This window comes from Eubalaena glacialis, chromosome 1 (genome assembly GCF_028564815.1).
Source record: "Eubalaena glacialis isolate mEubGla1 chromosome 1, mEubGla1.1.hap2.+ XY, whole genome shotgun sequence".
NCBI lineage: Eukaryota > Metazoa > Chordata > Mammalia > Artiodactyla > Balaenidae > Eubalaena > Eubalaena glacialis.
This window is the reverse complement of record NC_083716.1, coordinates 9,191,833-9,206,003: the sequence shown is the minus strand read 5'-3', so window position 1 is coordinate 9,206,003 and position 14,171 is coordinate 9,191,833. Positions and strand designations below refer to the sequence as shown.

At 47.6% G+C, this 14,171-nt stretch overlaps 1 protein-coding gene across 1 annotated transcript in view; it reads left to right on the top strand.

Annotated features, from left to right (window-relative positions):
* Positions 1-698: 698 nt before the first annotated feature.
* LOC133090925 (deleted in malignant brain tumors 1 protein) overlaps positions 699-14,171 on the top strand; it is a 40,948-nt gene continuing 27,475 nt past the window's right edge. The window contains 6 exon segments of the mRNA XM_061189588.1: positions 699-741; positions 2,136-2,207; positions 2,715-3,032; positions 4,375-4,413; positions 8,636-8,709; positions 10,904-11,061. Coding sequence (XP_061045571.1) covers positions 699-741; positions 2,136-2,207; positions 2,715-3,032; positions 4,375-4,413; positions 8,636-8,709; positions 10,904-11,061 — 704 coding nt within the window.

The window sequence follows — 14,171 nt, the reverse complement described above, 5'->3', positions numbered from 1 at the left end:
CCCAGCTCAGAAGTGACCTGTTGGGTTTGAAAATTCAAACTGAACTTGAATTCAGCCAAATCAGAGTATTCAGCATAAAAATCCAAATTCTTACCTTTCTGTGGAAAACATCAAAGCGGAAGCTCAGGTTCAAAGCAGCAAATTCTTTTATTACATTAATTAGCTGGATCTGAGACAGACCTGCCCCTCTGGACACAGAAGAGCTCTTCCGTTCACACAGCTCCTACCACTCAAGCCCCTTGTTTATCTTACCCCCATGGCCCTTGGAAACTTTTGCGTTTGTGACCTCTGGATGATGGGCCCAATGTGTCAGCTGGTGTTCCAGGCCCTCCACGTCTGGGCCTGGTGACCTCCCCAGACCTATGTGTCCCTCTGGCTGACTCTCTGCCCCACGGTCCTCCCCATCTTTCCTGATTCTGTCCCGCCAGTGGCTGGAATAACGTCTCTACGAATGACGAGTTCTCAGGTTGCACCTGCTCGTCCCGAGCCGCACCTCCTCAATGCCTGATGCCCCCGGGGAGCACTGACCTCTGAAGCTCTCCTGGGACAGTCAACACTTGCCACCTAGTCTTGTGTCCCAAATCACCAGGAAATGCCAGGCTCCTCGAGGGCAGGGTCTCTGCCTCTCTTTCTGCCTTCCACTGCTCCCTACGTGTAGGACATTCCTGGTAAACCTTCGCCCATTAAGATGTGGTAGCATGTACCTTACAGGTGCTGAGTCCACAGCTGCCCCGCCTACAGGTAGGATCAGGGTTACATCCAGCATCCTCTACTAGACTCCACATGATATAAGAAGATCCTGAGGTTTAGAGTCAGATCCTGGTTTGATTCCCAGCTTCATTCTTTCACTCATCCATTCAGTCAAACATGTGCCAAACTCTGCCAGTAAAGCGCTGGGGCCACAGCAGTGATCAAACCCCTGATCCCTTCTTTCATGGGGTTTGCTCCCTAACAGGAGAGACAGACATGACATATGATCCCCCTCAGTTAAGTGACCTCAGCCAAGTTACGGCTTCTCTCCATCCCATTTCATCTTGATCCCTCTTCATTAAAGTGGGAATAATACAGAGAATCGAATAGGCTCATGGATTGGACAATGCCTAAAAATTGCTGGCACCTGGCAGGCACTCACCCAGCCATGGTTCCTTCCTTTGGTCACATGCTGACCTAAGGGAGGAGATGTAGGGGAATGGGAGGGCCCTGAGCTGTCGGAATCTGATCCCAGCTGGTTTCTCGCCAGCTAAATGACCTTGGCCCTCGGCCTCCACGTCATTAGAACAGGCACGTTGGATGCCATGCTCCCTAAAATTCTATGCCTTTGACATTCTGAGACTAACAAGGGAATAAGCAGCCACGTGGATTAGTTGAATGAAGTGTACGCCACCAGGAAAGCGAGAGACTGTCATCAAAAAACAGAGATGTAGGTCTTATAACAGAAACTGAGGGACACTTTACCCGCCCCCAACATTTTATTATGAAAATTTTCAAGTATACAGAAAAGTTTGAAGAATTTAACAAAGAACTCCTACCTAGATTGTATGATAAATTTATCAATCCATCTATCATCCATCAACTCATGTTTTATTAAGGTTTGATTTATATACCATAAAGTTCACCCATGCTAAGGTCCAGTTTGATGGACTTTGGTGACTGTACACAGTTGTGTGATCACTGCTGCAGTCAAGATACAAAACAGTTCCCTCGGCCTCAAAGGTTTCCTCAAGCATTTCAGATCCGATGTCCTCTTCCCTGCCCACCTCCCTGAAGGAACCACTGTGTGACTTTCCTTCTTTGTTCAGGTGGAGTCACTACATCCCTGGGGCGAGGGCAGCTGAGAGAGGTGATGGCCAACTGATAGCCCCCGTACAGCAGGCCACTTGGGGCCAACTGCCCACGATCTTTGCTTTTGCTAGTGGCCACGTGGCACATGTTAGTTTGTCAACAGGCAATAACGCCATGGGCCATCCTAAATGGGCGTCTTGGGGACAGGAGGTCACTGACCTCAGCGTGCAGTGTCATCATTATTCCTGCTGAATCCTGGGAGGGGGCAGGTGCCCTCTTGAAGCAGCTGTGTACCTTTTCCCGATGTTCTGTCTCTTCCCTGACGTCACTCCTTCCTTTGTCCCCATCAACAGCCTATGAGAACCTACTTCCCACGTCACTGGTGACATCAGTGGCCCGTAACCCACCTGCTTCTACACCTCCAGGTAAGGCTGTTTCTTTTTGTATTGTGTCTTTTGAAGTGACAGAGGTGACAAGGTCACGTGTCTTTCATCGCCCAGCAGGCTACCCAGGCTTATTCACGTGGCCATCTCAGAGCTCCCACGGGGCCTGTCATGAGGCCTCAGCTCCGCACACCTCTGCCACGTGCTGTTGGCCCAAGCAAATCTCAGGCCGCCGGCCCAGGGTCGGGGAGTAGGAAAGTAGGCCCAGCCTCTTGGGAGCAGCTGCAGGGTCACATGGTAAAAAGCAAGGTTAGAAGGCAGAGGAGAACCTACCCCAGACGAGCCATCTTAAATAGGGTGTGGATAAGGACGCCCTCATAGGCTTCTGAAAGCTGCACGTCTGGAAAACAGCATGGGATCCTCAGGGCAGCATGAAGGGTGTAGGTTGCAAAGCTGTGGAAAGTAAGCAACACCGGGGTGGTAGAAGGCAGTCCAGTCATCAACAGGCAGAGGGATCAGTGTCACCCCGAGACCCCTTTTCCTCCCCAGGAGGCTGGGCCCCCATGCGGCTGGTGGGTGGCCGCGGTAGCTGTGCTGGCCAGGTGGAGCTTTTCCACCAGGGAGTCTGGGGGACCGTGTGGGACGACCTCTGGGACCTGCCGGAAGCAAACACCGTCTGCAGGCAGCTGGGGTGCGGCTGGGCCGCGTCGGCCCTGGGCGAGGCCCACTTTGGAGAAGGTTCTGGGAAGATCGTCCTTGACAGCGTGCACTGCAGCGGGGAGGAACAGCACCTGGAGGAGTGCTCCCATGTCGGCTGCTTTGCCCATAACTGTGGGCCCAGGGGAGATGCCGGCGTGATCTGTTCAGGTACCCCCGCCCCCTCCCCAGGCAGAGCCCAGCTTGGCCCTTTCTGAGGAAGTCATTGTCAAGAGACAGTGTAAAAATCACAATTGAGAATAAAGCAGGACGTTGTTCACGGACAGCAGATATCTTCATCTCTCCCACTTACAGATGCTGAATGCTCAGCGCTCACACTACCAGGTGGGGAAGGTGGTGTTGACGTGCGTGGTCTGTCAGAACCTGGGGGAAGAAGGTTTGCTGGAAATTGGGTGGGTCTTACTCTGCAAGCCGGTGCAGCGGCTGAGAGACGTGAAGTCACTGATTGCCCAGTGGGAGAGATGGAGAGCCCCTTAGAAATCATTTGGTCCTACCCCACTTTCTACCTCTTCACTCACTGGGCATTTCACGCTCAGGAAGCAGATTCGAAATTTCTCAAACTTCTGCACAGCGCTTTGGAGTTGTGATGGGCTGGCAGTGACAGGTGGGTAGGGGGTGGTTAGCAATGAGAGACAGTTAAGGACACTTCTTGCCCAGGGGCAGATGGCTGGTGGGCCAGACCGGCCGAAGTCAAGGTCCGATTTCACTCCTATCCTCTCCTTGCCTCTGCCTTGTTCCGGGTGCGACCCTGGCCCCATGGAGCTTCCTTGCTGTGGGTTTTCCCACATGCCCTCAGCGTCAACACCGGGAGTTTCCCATGCCTGGCCCCTCTCTCCATCAAAACGCCTGGTCCCTTGATGCCTTGCCCTTGGCCAGCTCCTGGCCAGAGGGTGAGTCATGACCACAGCTGAGTAGACAAGGTCTAGTAAAGCTGCAGTCACATCCCCTCCTGGCTGTCAACTTCAGCAAGTGGGAATGGATGGGTCCTCAGAGAGAATCTCCAATAGGAAGTTCTGGGCCACTGGTGTCACTGGCTGGAGAGATGTTGGGGGCAGGAAGGAGGAGCCACAGCCTCCTTAGGTCCTGACTCTGTCTCTGAGCAGCACCAGGCCAAAGAAATCAGTCAGTTGGTGCTTCTTCCTATTCTTACATGGAAGCCTCATAACTCCCAGCACTGAGGTCATGGAAATTGGCCGCAGGAGCCAGAATTTCACGTCTTTGGTTTTCTTAAACTCCCAAATTTAAAAATATCTCATTTACATGTATGACAGAGAATAAATGCATCAAAGTCTAGGAAGATCTGGATCAGTGCTTCTTCCCTCCTGTATATTATCACCCCCTGCACGCTCTGGCTTCACCTCCAGAGACTGACTCAGTAGTTCTGGGAGGGACCCTGACAGCATATCTGTTACCAGCTCCTTGGAGGCTCCTCATGTGGGTGTGTGGACCTCAGTGCCAGCTGACAGTCCCATGTCCTTTGTGTGTTTGACAGGTCGCCCTTTGGATGCCATGGCGGGGATGGTGGCTACAGGTGAGACTGGGGTGTCCTTGGCTGCCCTGACCATCATCGTCTAGCTCGAGCCCTAAAGTGATTCTTCAAGGAAATCGAGCAAAGTACTACTGCCCTGTCTAGGTCACCCCTCTGAGCCTGTGTTCTGTGTGAAGTGTCAGTATGAAGGGCAGTGAATTTATGGTTCCAGTTCCATTTCTGTTAGTCAAGTGGTGCCAGCCTTCTCAGTCTCCCAGCATGGACATCATGTGTGCAGGACAGACATGTGGCTATTAGGGCTGTTAGCACAGCAACATTGCCAGGGCGCCACCCAGGGGCATCATTTTGGAGGGCTTCCATGATGAACACCTTCTCTGCCCCTTCTCCTTCTCTATCTGTGTCCTTCCCTGTCCTTTCTTTTTCATCTTTCATTTTTTGTTCCTCTGTTCTTACCTATATCTTGGATTTCCAGAAGCTCCACTGAACTTTTCTTACCACCACTTGGAGATAAAGGGCTAAAATCATGTAATGCCTGGAGAGCCTAGCTGGTCCTTCTAGGGAAAAGCTGCAGCTAGGTGACCAGAGCCAAATGAGTGTAGGTCCACTTTTCTTTTTTTAATAAAGTTATTTATTTTATTTATTTATTTTTGTCTGCGTTTGGTCTGCATTGCTGCATGTGGGCTTTCTCTAGTTGTGGCGAGCGAGGCTACTCTTTGTTGCGGTGCGCGGGCTTCTCATTGCGGTGGCTTCTCTTGTTGCGGAGCACGGGCTCTAGGCGCGCGGGCTTCAGTAATGTGGCGTGCAGGCTCAGTAGTTGCGGCTCGCGGGCTCTAGAGCGCAGGCTCAGTAGTTGTGGTAAATGGGCTTAGTTGCTCCGTGGCAATATGTTCCCTGCATTGGCAGGCGGATTCTTTTTTTTTTTTTTTTTTTTTTATTTATTTTTGGCTGTGTTGGGTCTTCGTTTCTGTGCGAGGGCTTTCTCTAGCTGCAGCGAGAGGGGACCACTCTTCATCGCGGTGCGCGGGCCTCTCACCATCGTGGCCTCTCTTATTGCGGAGCACGGCTCCAGATGCGCAGGCTCAGTAGTTGTGGCTCACGGGCCCAGTTGCTCCGCGGCATGTGGGATCTTCCCAGACCAGGGCTCGAACCCGTGTCCCCTGCATTGGCAGGCAGACTCTGAACCACTGCGCCACCAGGGAAGCCCCGGCAGGCGGATTCTTAACCACTGCACCACCAGGGAAGTCCCTGTAGGTCCACTTTTTACACAGCCAGGTAATCTGATGGAGAAAGCCGTTGCCACATCCGTCACCTTTAATTTTGGACTACATATTGGACAGATGGATAGACAAACAGACAAGCAGATGGAGAATCAAATGGACAGGGGGATGGACAGATGGACACAGAACAAATCAGTGCTGGAGAAGGTGGATGACTCAGAGCCACTTCTTTCCACTTACTAGTGGATTTTCAATAATGAAATTTTAATAAGTTACAAGTGATGGTGGGTGGAACACTGCCATCTCCATATACACAGAGGCTCCACATAAGCTCAACCTTAAACGTGAAAATGAAGCAGTTTATTCATTACTGCTGATGACCTGACAAAATCAAAACTATAGGCCCCAGCACCAGGGAGTATCCGAGGGAAAGGTTCGGACTGATTCTGGATAACTGCTCTGCCCAGCAAGCACGTGTCAGTGGTTAAACTCTCAAGAGAAGTGAGAGATGCTGGAAAATTCAGACGCCTTCATGCCCTAATTTCCTAAGTTTACAAGAATTTTTAGACTAATTTATACCTCTGCTATGTCCTAAGACGTACCCGACAAAGTAATGACCAATGAAACCTTTCGAGGAAAAAAATGAAAGAAAAAAAAATGTCGACTATAAAATTAGTGAACTAAACAGTGAAAAAACCTGAAATTCTAAAATATCTCTGTGCTTTTAGAAAAATCTCAGTGTGGCAGCGTCATTACTAACTCATCTGGAGCGATTAGGAATCCCCCTCGGAATGACATGCACAACAGCATGACGTGTATGTGAGAAATCAAGGCAAACGCATCTGATCACGTACTACTGGCATTTCCATATCTTAGGTAAGTCCAAAGTACTTTGCTTAAGTACACGATGTAGTTTAAAATTCCAAGCATTTACTCCCTTGGTTGATTCTTGTAACTGAAAGAGTTCTTCATGCCTTTTTAAGTTTCTATTTTGAAATAATTACAGACACAAGAAATTACAAAATAACACACAGAGTCCCATGTACACGTCACCCCGCTTTCCCCATTGGTGGCATCTTATATAATTGTAGAACAATATCAAAAGCACAGACCTGACATTAGTACAGTACTGTTGGCTGAAATACAGACTAACTCAGTTTTCACCATTTTTTACTTGCACTTGTGTGTGTGTGGGGGGGCGGTTTCTGTGCAATTTTATCCCATGTATAGACTCATGCAACCGTCACCACAATCTAGAAGCAGGCAGTGTGTTCCACCACCACAAAGAAATGACTTCTTCACCCTTCCTGCTTACAACCACCCTACCTCTGTCCCTGGCAGCCACCAATCTGTCCTCCTTCTCTACAGTTTTGTCATTTTGAGACTGTTACATCTGTGGGATCATACAGTACGTATTCTTTTGAGATTCACTTTTCTCACTCAGCTTAAGGCCCTTGAGATCCACCCAGGTTGTTGTGTGTATCAAGAGTCTGTTCCTTGTTATTGCTGAGAAGTATTCCATTGTGTGGAGACCAGAGTTTGTTTAACCGTTTCCTCCACTGAAGGACATTCGGGGTGTTTCCAGTCTTGCTGTTATATGTAAAGCTTCGATGAGCATTCACGTACAGGTTTTTGCGTGAGCATCAGTTTTCATTTCTCTGGGATGAATGATCAAGAGTCAGTGCTAGGTTGTATGGTAAGTACATGTTTAGTGTTTTAAGAACACATCAAGAGACGCAAGAGGGAGGGGATATGGGGATATATGTATACATATAGCTGATTCACTTTGTTATACAGCAGAAACTAACACAACATTGTAAAGCAATTATACTCCAGTAAAGATGTTAAAAAAAAAAAAGAACACATCAAACTATTTTCCAGAGAGACTACCATTTTACATTCTCACCAGCACCATATGAGAGATCCAATTTCTCCACAGCTTAGCTAGCATTTGCTATTACTATTTGTATTAGCTATTTGTCATTTTTAGCATAGAAATCTTGTACATGTTTTGTTAGATATGTATGTAGGTGTTTCTTTTTTGGGGGGTAATTATAAATGATACTCTTTATAATTTTGGTTTCCACATGTTTGTTACTAATATATAGAAATATGATTGATTTTTGTGTGCTTCCATGAATTTGTAATTAAAGTGAAATTCATTTTATATGCTTTGTATAGATATGTATGTGTGTGTGTGTGTGTGTGTGTGTGTCGTGGGGTGTGTGTGTGTGTGGTAGTGGGGTCTGAGAGAGAGAGAGAGAGAGAGAGAGAGAGATTGAGAGTATGTGTGTATATATTTCAGCTTACTGGTTAAAGATGCAGATTCCACGGAACCCTCAGACCTAATAAACCAGGAAAATTTAGGTTTTAATATTGTAAACTGTCAAGGCAGATGTCATTCATAGATGAATGTCTTATGGAAATTAACCTTCAGGAACAATTTAAATTATTTACTGCTCTTGAATTTTTTTTTAAATTTGTTTATTTTATTTATTTATTTTGGCTGTGTTGGTTCTTCGTTGCTGTGCACGGGCTTTCTCTAGTTGCGGCGAGCGGGGGCTACTCTTTGTTGCGGTGCGCGGGCTTCTCATTGCGGTGGCTTCCCTTGTTGCGGAGCACGGGCTCTAGGCGCGTGGGCTTCAGTAGTTGTGGCTTGCAGGCTCTAGAGTGCAGGCTCAGTAGTTGTGGCACACGGGCTTAGTTGCTCCACGGCATGTGGGATCTTCCTGGACCAGGGCTCGAACCCGTGTCCCCTGCATTGGCAGGCGGATTCTTAACCACTGCACCACCAGGAAAGCCCCTTGTTTAATTCTTATAAATCCAAAACCTGTAAGTTCCAGTTGCAGTAGATACTGAGTTGAAGGAAACACAATCTACCCAGAAAAAGTGATGAAAAAGTAGTTAAAGGGAGGTCCCAGTCATAACCTCCCCAAACAATCCATCCCACCCCCATCCCTCCATCTCCGATTCCTCAGACCCGAACCTCGTCAGACTCACCCCTTCCCCAGGCACATCCAGCCTCGGTCTCTGTCTCTCTTTCCCAGACCCTCATGTCGATCTGCTCTGCCTCTCTCCCAGCAAGCGAGAACCCTTCCACTTTAGAAAGAGTGAGGAGAGAGTAAACAGGACAAAGATAATATTTTCTTCATCAGATGATAGAGGGAGGGAGAAAGGCAGGGAGCTCTCATGAATTAATACTTTTTGACCCATAAGAATTAGATTGAATGGACTCTCTTTCCCAGGAGACGTTTAGGCTAAAGATCTATTCAGACGGCAGCCTGACTCCACCAGGCCGCTTGGTGTGAGGTGGTCGTTAGTGGGATCACATAAGTAATGCCATGGAGGCACATCCTAGCGTCCTTTTTCCTGTCATTTCAGGAGGAAGTAACTCTTGTGGAGGGGTCATTTCTAGTCTCTCTGGCTCATTTTCCAGTCCGCTGCATCCAGGAGACTACCCAACAGACGTCCAGTGTGTTTGGGAGATCCACGTGGATAAAAAATTCCGCATAGAACTCATGATTCCAACTTTGAAGTAAGAAAACAACTTTTAAAGGGAAGAGTCCACCTAAATAAGAGTATGGCCTTGTGAAATCATAATAAAGATGTTTCTTTTAGTGGGAAACACTTAGGGGCAAAACCAGAAGAATGCAAAATTCTTTCCAGTTTGAAGCTGGAGTTGTTTTTGTAGTGCTATCCAATGAGCTACTTCTAGCTTGAAAAATTCAATAAGTGGTTTATTAACATATTTGATTTAACATTACTATGATGGTTTTTCTTTGATTTTTTTCTAAAAATATCCTTATCAGCTTTGCCCTCACTGTACACTGGGTACCAATATTTATTCTCTTAGACTTTCTTTTTCTTTACATTTTAAGCAAGCTTAAAAATTAAGAGGCTTTCCATACACATACATTAACTGGTTACTCCAGCCTTGAGCCCTGTATCCTCTAAATGTTGCCACAGAGTGAAAGGGGATGGTAGAGTCATTGCCTCATCTCTGATATAAAAAGGATAGAATTTCCTAAGTCATTGCCATTTTTTAATCTTCAGGACATAAAGTAATAGCTGACTTTTTTTAGTGTGCTCAGGTTCTGTACTATGTATTTTGTATGCTTTGTCATGTTCCAGCATCACTTTAGCCCTAAGATAGATGTCCTTATCATCCCAATTAGAGACAAAGAAGCTGAGGCTCAGAGAGGTTAACTAACAGGCCCAAGGCCAACCTTCTAGTTCTGTTGGATGTAAATGGCCTAGCTCTTCACCAGTATATGAGTCTGTAAGCAGAGTCTGTACAAAGCCCTTCTTCTTGTTGTCTATGACACACATCATGCTACAAACACAACAATACTGTGAAATGCTATGAAAATCCCCCTTTATCATGCACTGAATTGTAGCTTGGTCCATGGAGTCCGACATGCCCTGTGCCAAAGGATATCCTAGAAACACGTTATCTTTGTTGACTAAAACCCTAAGGACACAGCCCACAATGAAGTGAGAGCCTTGAACCCATACCTCTAAAGCCTGTCATGTTATCAGTTATCCATTCCTTCAAAATCAGCTCTCATACACATCCTTTTGGATAATTACCAAAGTGCAAATACTCTTCTACATGCTGACATTATTTTAATTTTATTTTTTAAATATATATTTATTTATTTATTATGGCTGCGCCGGGTCTTAGTTGTGGCACGCGGGATCTTCCTTGCAGCATACGGGCTCCTAGTTGCGGCATGCGGGATCTAGTTCCCTGACCAGGGATGGAACCTGGGCCCCCTGCATTGGGAGCATGGAGTCTTAACCACTGGACCACCAGGGAAGTCCCTATTTTTATTTTAAAATCAAGTTTTTTCTCCCCAAGAGTTTGGGTATGAAAAATGTTGTGAAATACAGAGGTAGGAAAATCAGGCTGTGATGTTGGTTACATGCTGATCACTGGGATGATTTTACTGTTCAGATTTTATTTGCAGTGTATATTCGCATTTCCTAATGTTCTGTGTAAGTTGTGATTGGCCAAAACCATTATGATTTTTCAATTTCTATTACTAAGTTGTAACCATAAGCCTCACACATTCCGCAGACAAAGATAATAAGAGTTCTGTTAATAAGGCATCTGAAAAAGTTAATTGATATTTTATATATTAATATGCAATTTAAAGTATAATCCAGCTATTTAATCCTGTGATTGTCATACTTTTCAAACTTTAAGATCTAGGATGCCCTAACCTGCCGCTAACCCTCCACTGTGATTCCCCCAGGCTGGAAGACATCCCTGGATGCCCGTATGACTCAGTTGAAATCTTTGACGGCCCCAGGATTGCCTGCTGTCCATGGGCAAATTCTGCGCCTCAGTAGCTGTGATGTTTTTCTCCTCCTCCGACATCGTGACTGTGGTGTTCCGAAGTGATTTTGTGATCACCAACAGTGGCTTTTATGCTCTGTTCAATGCAATTCCGCAGGGCGAAAGAGTCAGGTAGGAAGCTTCAAGCAGGTTTTTGGCCTTGAAAAGACAGAACAGTTTTCTAATTTAAGGGATTTCCCTATTAGCAGAGGCCTGGGATTCAGTTTTAAAAGCACACACACACACACATAAGCCCTGCTGCATCGCTGCTAGATTTTTCCATTAAGAGGGCCTCATGAGCGATGAAATAAAGCAGTGACGTGCAGCCTGTATGTGAATGGGCAGGCGGCTCCTCTCCACAGCTGCATCCGGCGCTGCCGGCTGCCTGGGAACTGTCCAGGGTGCTGAAAAGTAAAAGTCAAACTTGCAAGAATTCTCTTCCCTCCACCAGCTGGCTCACTTTACATCTTGCCTGCATTGGACCCTAGACTCACCCAAATAAGAGGCCTGGGGACTCCTTAATGGATGGACGCTATAGCCTTTCATTCCAGGACCAGGTCCAGTTTGCACCCAGAAGGCATACTTACCTGCCGATTGTGGGGCCCCAGTAACTCAGGTCATTAGGAATTCGGGTGGAAACTCCCTGGGTGTATTTTGAAGCTGGGTGTTTGTTTCTGAGTAAGGGAATTCCTTATATATTTGACCTTCAAAAGCATGCTTGAGATCTTGCCCTGGGGAAGCTAAGGTCCAGCATTTGAAATCCAGACCATTCATTGACTCAAGATCACCATTTTCTCATCCAATAATCTTCACTAAGGTTCTACTCTGTGCCAGGCCCAGTTATAAGTGCTGAGGACACAGTAAACAGTACCATGCCCTTCCCTCATGGAGTTTACAGTAGCGTGGATTTGGGTGAGTGGGGAAGGATCAAGACATAAGAAACAAGTAAATAAACAAGATGATTTGGGGGTAGTGATAAGGCTGGGAATACAGAGCCAGATGGGATAGAAGAGAGTGCCTGGGGTGGAGGAGGTGCTATTGTGGATTGAATGGGGTGGCGGCCCTGAGGAGGTGATATGTGATGAGTGACCATGAAGGGGCATTCTAGGCAGAGAGAACAGCAATGCAAGGGCTGCTCTCAGGGAGGAAAGAGTTGGACATATTAGAGAAACTGAAAGAAGGCCAGGGTGGCAGAGCCTGTGGACACAGTAAGGGAAGGCTGTCCCTAGGGCGTCTCCAGGAGACCGCAGGTGACTCCAGCTGGCCACAGCCCGTCAGCCCAGAAAAAGCCATTCCCTTGGGGCTTTATGAAGTCCTAGACACCCTTGTGGCCAGGTGCCTTCAGGGGACTAAATCTACACTTATCCAAGCACTTATCCAAGACATGTCCAAAGAAACAGCTGGAAACCCATTTCCCCAGGAACCCAGCTTTGCAACACAGAGAACCACACAGCAAGATCTGCAGAACCCAAGGTGTGCTGGGGCTAAGCACTGTGCTCTGAGATACATGCTGCTAGAAGCCCCATTTTACAGATGAGGAGACTGGGGCCCAGGGAGATGAAACAACTTGTCAAAGGTTACACAACTAGGGAGCAGGAGAGCTGGGATCCAAACCCGCCTCTGTCTCACTACTAAGCCCCTCAGCCCAACATATGACGGAATCAAGACAGCCTTAAGGCTTCATTCTTGCATTTATTTCCCTTAGCCACAAATACGGGAGCTAGAAATCCTTCTTACTTAAAACTCCCTACACTCAAAAATAAAATCCTGCTTTGTTTAGAAGATGGACCAGAGCTGCGGCTGGTGGGTGGTTCTGGATGGTGCTCAGGACGCCTGGAGATCCTCCACGAGGGGCCTGGGGCACCGTGTGTGACCACCTATGGGACCTGAACGAAGCTGAGGTCGTGTGCCGACAGCTGGGGTGTGGAAGGGCCGTCGCTGCCCCTGGAAAGGCCCACTTCTGCCTGGGCTCTGGAGACATCCTCCTGGACAACATTCAGTGTTCGGGAAGCGAGAACCACCTTGGCCAGCGCCCCAGCTCTGGCTGGTCAGACCACAATTGCGGTCACCATGAGGATGCTGGCGTCATCTGCTCAGGTACCTCTCCTCCCGCGGCAGGTTCTTTCTGGTCTTTCAGCATCTCGGTGATGGGTGGAAGGTGTGCACAGAGCAGGGCCAGGTGACCGGACAGATGAATGTCCCTTCAGCCTGGCTGGCAGAGAATGCTGAGAGCCACGCTCTCTTCTGAACACACACTCCAGGGCCACACAATTTTCCAGTCCTGTTCCTTGCAGCCTCTCTCAGGTTTGGAACTGCTTCTCCAGAGTCTAAACATGCCCTGTTCTTGCTTGTGTAAGACAAAGCCTGCCTGTTTGGGACTTGCCCACACTAGAAAACCACCACTTGTCTTTATAAAATTTAACTTAGATTTCCTAAATTTACCTCTTTTTAATGCATGCAGATGCAGGGGACTGGGCTCCAGATGTGATTCCTGCACCCCCAGGTAGGTCTGACACTGAATTTCCATTATCTCTGCAAAGTGAATAAGAAATTTAACCTCGGGACTTCCCTGGTGGTGCAGTGGTTAAGAATCCGCCTGCCAATGCAGGGGACATGAGTTCGATCCCTGGTCTGGGAAGATCCCACATGCTGTGGAGTAGCTAAGCCTGTGTGCCACAACTACTGAGCCTGCGCTCTAGAGCCCGCGAGCTACAACTACTGAGCCCGAGTGCCACAACTACTGAAGCCCGCGCACCTAGAGCCCGTGCTCCGCAACAAGAGAAACCACTGCAATGAGAAGCCCGCGCACCGCAACGAAGAGTAGCCCCCGCTCGCCACAACTGGAGAAAGCCCGCGCGCAGCAACGAAGACCCAACGCAGCCATAAATAAATAAATAAATAAATAAATAAATAAATAAATAAATAAATAAATAAATAAATTTATATTTTTAAAAAAAAAAGAAATCTAACCTCTGTCTGGACCCAGGCACAGGTGGACAGTGACGTAGACACTGGAATCACCCAGCGAGCTTTAAAAACTTCCGATGCTCAAGCTGCACCCCAGACCAGTCACATCAGCACTTCTGGGGTCCAGCCAGTCATCAGTGATATTTAAAGCTTCCTGTGTGATTCCAACATGCAGCCAAGGCTGAGAACCAGGGGCTTGGTCAACGAGCTAAAAGTCACATTTCCCAAATGAAATGGCATCTGAAACTCTCCTCTCTGGACAACAGATCACGGAG